Source organism: Camelina sativa, chromosome 15 (genome assembly GCF_030686135.1).
Source record: "Camelina sativa cultivar CO46 ecotype springtype chromosome 15, ASM3068613v1".
In the NCBI taxonomy this organism is placed as follows: Eukaryota; Viridiplantae; Streptophyta; class Magnoliopsida; order Brassicales; family Brassicaceae; genus Camelina; species Camelina sativa.
The window spans coordinates 31,086,757-31,094,651 of NC_141894.1; the positions used below are offsets into that span (position 1 = coordinate 31,086,757).

Consider the following 7,895-nt stretch of genomic DNA (forward strand, 5'->3'; position numbering starts at 1 on the left):
CATTTTATATATACAGCTCTAGTGAATCTCAGATTCTTTTTTAAATTTTTTTTTGATAATGAAATGTTGTAATAGAAATTAGAAACATAATAGTGGCATTTCTTTGTCAATTAGATAGGAAATTTATTTGTGTGACTTAGAGTTTTTATACATTAAAAATAAAATATATTTCTATGTCAAACTACTAAAAAATAGTTTAATATATTTAAAACTCTATATATTTCAGTTAGTGTATATCCTCATATTAAAAAAATTGGCCTAAAAGTTTGCATGATTTAAAACAAAATTACAATGTTCTCCATTAAAACAAGATATCTTTACTTGTATTAAATTTGTCATTACAATTTAAAAAACAATAATTGAAAAGAGAAATTTAAACGCTCATAGTGTATTTATTTACCGAGAAAAGAAACTCTTTCTCATTAATTATTTTAGTTTTGTAATATGTTATGATAGTTACGTTGGGTTTTCAATTACATATAAATAGTGTATGTAGCTTTGTGTCTATAATATCAAATACAAAACACACTTCATTACATTCTTTTCATATAAGAAATAATAGTCTGTAAACTTCACGTATAAGCACATATGGCTAAATTTACCTCTCAGATTGCTATGTTATTCATTGTTGTAGCCTTGGTTTGCGCCTTTGTTCCTGTATTTTCGGTCGATGAATCTGAAGCAAAATTGTTATGGGATACTTGTCTTGTTAAAATCTCTCCTCACTGTGCCTTGGATATAATCGCCGTTGTTTTTGGAAATGCAACCATCAATGATTCTTGCTGCCACGATCTTGTTCAAGAAGGAAAAGTGTGTCACGATAATCTTATTAAGTATATTGCTGACAGACCAGCCTTAATTGCCCGTGAAACACTATACTTGAAGAAGAGGGACGACTTGTGGAGTCATTGCGTTGCAATCTCGAAAACTGCTTAAATTATTTTGGTTAAAAACTTGATAGTTTTGGTGTAACATTTAATTTATCGGAAATATCCACTTCAGTACTTTTGCAAAAAATAAAGGAAAAGTAAAGCTCTTTGAAGATAAATAACATAATTTGTATTTCTAACAAATATGAGCTAGTTATCCTCAATTCAAGTAGATAAAAGCTTTAAACACAACTACGTGCTAGTTATCAAAAACACAAATATAAAGTTACAATATATTTTACATTTTCATTTTAGTAGATTCAAAAAACAAGAAAATAGTTGAGCACTTGATTTACTTAGAAGATATCAAAATGGTAACAGTGTGGGATCATGCTCAAAAATGATGTTGGCAAAAAACAGACGGAAATCAAGTGCTCAACTATTTTCATGCTCGATAAATGATGTTGGAAAATAGTAACAGTCACGATCAGAAATATGCCTTTACTTCTCCTTCAATTCTTCTTCATCTTTCTTTTCTTTATGTCTATGCGACTGAAATCCCATGATTTTTGGGTCGCCAGATGAAATAGCGATGCCATCTATGCCTTTGTTTCAAAGAAGCGACTGTTGCTGGTTTTAAACCATGACAAAAATCTATGGAGAAGACGATCATAGAAAATATTTTGTTACCTAAAAAATCTGAATTTTAATTGGGAATTTTCCAAAATTATAGTTACACCCTCTAATATGTTAATAATTACAATATAATGTGTTAATAAAAGAGTCGCTGGTTTGAGTCGTGCGACCAACAAAAGAACAGGACCATTATCATCAAAAGAACAATAAGTTATATAGGCTTTGACCAGATACTCAATATCTAGTACTCATTGGTCATTTTAGACTCAAGTGTATGTTCTTATAATATAGGATGCCAAAAATTACAAAAACTGATTAGAAAAACATAAACAAATTTCAATTTTAAATTCGAAACTGAAATAGGAACTTAAAGAGGTTTTGAACATTCAATTATCTACAGACTGAATCATGTAAGAATGGTATTTGTATATTAGTATTTCAACCATAGAGTACTAGGGATAAAATTTGATTAGAGTCATTTCCCACAAGTGGATTAGGTTGACAATGAAAATATAGTCCACATAACCATTAACCTCACTCACATTTAATTTGTTTCTCTTTTTGCCATGATTTTAATCTATATATCTATGTTTTTTTTTTTTCTTAATTGAGTTTTCAAATTTTGTTGAGAATTTGTTAGAAATGCCCTTTTTGAGATACCCCTTTCAAAAGTGCTTTTTTTTTTTGAACATTTTCATTTTTGTTATCTTTTATACAATTACAATATGTTACATAAATTTTTAGAATTTTTTTTTAGGTTTGAGTTATCTATTTTACATTTGGGATATATTTTTTAGGGGATAGGGTTAGTATTTGGGTTTAAACCTTTAATGGTTTAGAATTTAGTCATTTTATATATTAAAAATGGTATTTTTGAAAATGGACACCATGAAATGGTAGTTTTGAAAAGTGACATAGAAATAGGGGTATTTTTGAAAATCCCCCAATTTTGTTTCCATTCTCTTTAATAAACATTGTTTTACATCTATTTTAAAGAAGTATTTTCTCTAGTTTACGAAAACATATTTTTTGTAATTATTAGTCATCGACCTAAAATATATTCATTTTTTACAAACTTATCAATAAGGTTTCAACCTTTTTATTTATGTTAAAAAAATGTTACACATTTTATATATACAGCTCTAGTGAATCTCAGATTCTTTTTTAAATTTTTTTTTGATAATGAAATGTTGTAATAGAAATTAGAAACATACTAGTGGCATTTCTTTGTCAATTAGATAAGAAATTTATTAGTGTGACTTAGAGTTTTTATACATTAAAAATAAAATATATTTATATGTCAAACTACTAAAAAATAGTTTAATATATTTAAAACTCTATATATTTCAGTTAGTATATAACCTCATATTAAAAAAATTGGCCTAAAAGTTTGCATGATTTAAAACAAAATTACAATGTTCTCCATTAAAACAAGATATATTTACTTGTATTAAATTTGTCATTACAATTTAAAAAACAATAATTGAAAAGAGAAATTTAAACGCTCATAGTGTATTTATTTACCGAGAAAAGAAACTCTTTCTCATTAATTATTTTAGTTTTGTAATATGTTATGATAGTTACGTTGGGTTTTCAATTACATATAAATAGTGTATGTAGCTTTGTGTCTATAATATCAAATACAAAACACACTTCATTACATTCTTTTCATATAAGAAATAATAGTCGGTAAATTTCACGTATAAGCACATATGGCTAAATTTACCTCTCAGATTGCTATGTTATTCATTGTTGTAGCCTTGGTTTGCGCCTTTGTTCCTGTATTTTCGGTCGATGAATCTGAAGCAATATCGTTATGAGATACTTGTCTTGTTAAAATCTCTCCTCACTGTGCCTTGGATATAATCGCCGTTGTTTTTGGAAATGCAACCATCAATGATTCTTGCTGCCACGATCTTGTTCAAGAAGGAAAAGTGTGTCACGATAATCTTATTAAGTATATTGCTGACAGACCAGCCTTAATTGCCCGTGAAACACTATATTTGAAGAAGAGGGACGACTTGTGGAGTCATTGCATTGCAATCTCGAAAACTGCTTAAATTATTTTGATTAAAAACTTGATAGTTTTGGTGTAACATTTAATTTATCGGAAATATCCACTTCAGTACTTTTACAAAAAATAAAGGAAAAGTAAAGCTCTTTGAAGATAAATAACATAATTTGTATTTCTAACAAATATGAGCTAGTTATCCTCAATTCAAGTAGATAAAAGCTTTAAACACAACTACGTGCTAGTTTGAAACAAGTTTTTATTATGGTGGTGAATGATGATGAATGTATGCAATGGTGAGATATGAATGGAATGATGGATGGGTGTTTTAATTCCCCTTATGCTGTTGCAGTATAAGAGGTATCAATCCTAAATGAGTGTTTGTGAACAATTAAGATATGAATATGAATCTAAGTTAAGACAAATGTGAAGATTGTTTGTCACTAACAATCCTAAGATGGAAATGTAAAATGCAGAAAATAAACTACAAGAACTAAGAACTAGATGCAAATGATACTGAATGATTGTAACAGTAATGAAGCAAGAACAGAAATAGGAACTACTACTAATGAACTAATGCAAGACAGGTAATGAACTGAAAACTAAATGAATGCAACTAAAATGAAACAGGAATGAAACAGGACAATCACAAATCATAAACAAGTATTCTGGGGATGAACTCGAGCAAGCACTCGACCGAGTGTAGGTCGAGTTGGTTAAATCCGGAAAACAGAGCAACACAATAAAAACAGAGCAATGCAAATACGAATCAAACAACAAGCAAGCAACAGGATTAAGACTAAGATATCAATAAACAAAGAAGGTCCTGAGGAGGGATTCATGGGCTAGACTAATGAATAAGGCTATCACACTTTGGCCAACAAATCTCAAGCAAAGCTTTGAGCTAATCTCTAGACACATTAATCTAAGACAAGCTTCTTCCACTCTCATGGCAAGAATCAATCAAACCTATGCATCTCTAGACTTGTTCTCACAAAGTAAAGAATCTACACAAGCAGGCATTAAGCAATATGTCTCATACCAAGCAAAACCTCTAATCTCTTAGCAAGCAAGATGGTAAGCTCTAGATCTAGCCTTATCTATGCCTCTTAAACATTGGTGTGATGCTAAGAAGCTTAAGATCATATCCTACCCTCTCAGATATAGGATCAGCATTAAGAACATCTACCCTAGAAGAGATCTACAACAATCAAGCTTGAACAAAGCAAACAAACCTCAAACAAAGCCTAGCCTAACCCATCCTCAAGATCCTAAGGAAACTACTCACAACAATACATGATGAACAAAGTCAAAAACCCAGAAAATATTGAAACTTGCATTATCAGAAAGATGAAACAAAGATCTTCAATATTAATGAAAGGATCAAACTCAAATTCTCAATATTAAGAAAGTTATGAAACCAACAATATTGAGGAATTTAGTCTTTTTCAAGTACAAAATCTAAGAAAAATAAAAGTGCAAAAGGAATAATTCCCAAAAGGATAAAAACTAGGTTTAGAGAATATCTAAAAAGCTGGACTCCCTTGGTGGCTGCAGGTACAAGGCTTTATATAGGAGGGGAGTGGAAGCCCTAAAAATACAAAAAGTCAAAGTAGTCAACAGCTCGGTCAACTCGACCAGTGCTCGGTCGAGTGGCTGGTCGAGCTGGCTTCTCTCGTGCAATCTCCACGCGGTCGAGTCCTCCTCAGCACACGGTCGAGTGTCTGGTCGAGTGTGCGGTCGAGTTGGACTCTGAACCTTGGTTCTTCAGCCTTAACTCCCTTGTTTCCTCCTCATGATTGCTTCACATCTCTTCTCTATTGCTTCCATGCTCCTTAAGCTCCAAAATCACCTGTTTATGCATGAAAAGATGCAAATGCAATGCAACTAAACTCTAATGCATGATTGGTCCTAAAGCTATGCAATAATGGTTAAAATGGATAGCAAAAGATGCAAAAGGTGTGAATAAACTAAGGGAAAACATGGTAAAATATATGAACATCAACACCCCCAAACTTAGTCTTTGCTTGCCCTCAAGTAAATAAGCAAGACATAAGAAGGTAAGTGAGGTTTGAAAATGGGATCTCAGCTCCTAAAGCTTGCAAAAAGACCATCTAGAATCAATGTCCAAGTTACTAATACTATGATGCAAGTTGAATGAGCTGGAATTAAAGACTTTAAACAAGCATTTCACAACCTTTATTGATTTGAGCCTTAGATATCAACATGCATTCAAATCAACCAGTTCCTTTAACATTCATTAAACAAGAACATGAATCAATTCTATGCAATGCTTAAACTCATTTGGCTTGGTAATAAAGGGTTTTGAGACAATGATGGTCTCTTTTTAGAGTGGAGCTTGTCAATATCAAGATTCTCTCATGAAAATGGATTGAGCTTTAGAAGAATGCTAAAGGTAAGAACACCTAGACACATACAAGAATAAAACCTTGTCTACCCAAAGGCACCCAAAGTGTTTATCCTAGCAATCTAAACCCAAATGATCCTAGTGCTACCCTTTACTTCTTCTTTTCTCTTTAACCCTTTTTCTCTTTTGGTTTTCAAGTCTTAGGAGATGTTTTCTTATTTGATCTTTCTAGTGGGATGGGGGATTCTTACTTATTTGCTATGGTTCTCTTTTCTTCTTATTCTTAAGACATATAACCATTTTGCTAAACTTTTCTTTTCTTTCTTTTCTTTTCCTTAACTAGAACCATCTTAAACAACATTTTACTTCCCATCCTTTCACTAGACTTTGCTTAAACACAATCTCCTCTTAAAGACTTTACCCTTTTTCTTTCTCTTTTCTTTCTTTTCTTTTCCTTAACTACCAAGTCCCAAACCCAACAAGTGAACCACCTAGTCCTATCTAGTTTGAAAAATGCAAACTAGAACTACACAAGGTCTTACTCTTGTCAGTTCAAACCTAACACTTTCTACCAAGCTCAATCCCAAAAATAGGCCTCACACACTCAAGAATAAACAAGGCTTGAAAGAAGGTTTGGTTTAGGGGTAGGGGAACTGATCTTAATGATTTAATCAGCTACTTGGATCAACAAGAGTGGTAAAAAGGAGAAAGATGATCCAAATATGTATATAGTATCCATGAGTTTAAAGCAATGCACACATTGATAATTATAAGTCAATATTAGGTTCTTATAAATAGGAAATGGTTTCAAATCTCAACATGCTTCAATTTAGACCAAATGCAATGCAAGAATTCAAGGCTTGGTTCAATCTTATGCTTCTAACTACTCAACTAGCATCAAAGTACTATTAACTTGGGCATTGATCCTAGTCTAGTGAATAAGCTAGCTAACAAGGCAAACTCATCATAGATCCCTAATGCAAATATTATACAATTCTATATGAAACATGCTAAACAAGATCCTAATATGCAATGCAAACTACATGAACACTCTTTTTTTTTATGAAGATTTTTTCAAAAAATTTCAAATTTTTATGGTTTTTCTATGCCTTAGATGCTTATGCAATTGCTAACATGATGATGATAAAAATTTGAAATAAGAACACAAAACACAACATCAAATGCTATCTCAAACCCTCCCCCAAACTTAAATCACACAGTCCTCTGTGTGAAAGAAATTTGATTGAGGATTCAAGATTAAAAACAAAACAAAACACAACATCAAATGCAATGGTATTTACAAGTGAAGGTGATAGTGGTACCTTAGGGGTTGTGGAAAAAGTTGTCCACATCCATCTGCATGCTGTAATAGGAGTAGTTTGGGTCTTGTTGGTGACTTGGAGATGGACTTTGGGGCAGCTCGACGATGGCGATCGACCGCAACTCGGTCGAGTACGTGTCCGAGTGGGGGGGTCGAGCTGGACCGCGAGTGTCAAAATGTTGACCTTGCTGCTGGCAAAACTGCTGGTAGAGAGCTGGATCCATGTAGTACTGAGGTGGGATGGGAGGGTAACTTGGATAACCTGGATAAGCAGCTGGAGGTGGGAAACCATAGGGTGATCTGGGCTGGTACTCGGCCGAGTGCATTGGAGGTGCTCGGTCGAGTGGGTGCTCGAGTGACCCGGTCGAGTGCCTCGAAAATTGTTGTTCTCGGGTACTTGAGCTCCTCTTCCTCTGATTTGGCTCATACATTGAAGCCCTAGCTGGTTCCACAGGATTCGCAACCCTTGAAAGTGCTCTAGTTGAGCTACTTCTCCTCAAAGGGCTTGAATGGCTAGGAGATGAGTTTCCATTCTTCAGCTCAGCAATCTCCTTCTTTAAGCCTTTGATAGACTTAGCCATGTTGGTCACCTTCTTCTTCAGCTTATCAAACCTCTTTCCATGCCACTTGCCCCACTTTTGCAAAAGAGTTAACCTCTTGGCATTCTCCCTCACTCCTCTACTATCTCTT

General features: G+C 33.2%; 1 protein-coding gene and 1 pseudogene across 1 annotated transcript; both read left to right on the top strand.

The window, feature by feature from the left end:
* Positions 1 to 534: 534 nt before the first annotated feature.
* On the top strand, positions 535 to 1,073 carry LOC147927378 (uncharacterized). The gene has a single exon (XM_087489244.1). The coding sequence runs from the start codon at positions 589 to 591 to the stop codon at positions 934 to 936; it is 348 nt and encodes a 115-aa protein (XP_087345370.1). The 5' UTR covers positions 535 to 588; the 3' UTR covers positions 937 to 1,073.
* A 2,090-nt stretch (positions 1,074 to 3,163) lies between these two features.
* On the top strand, positions 3,164 to 3,702 carry LOC147927379 (uncharacterized; annotated as a pseudogene).
* Positions 3,703 to 7,895: the final 4,193 nt, after the last annotated feature.

What these genes read in the sequence shown, in the direction of transcription:
- LOC147927378 (XM_087489244.1), top strand. Translation starts at nt 589, where the DNA reads ATGGCTAAATTTACCTCTCAGATTGCTATGTTATTCATTGTTGTAGCC.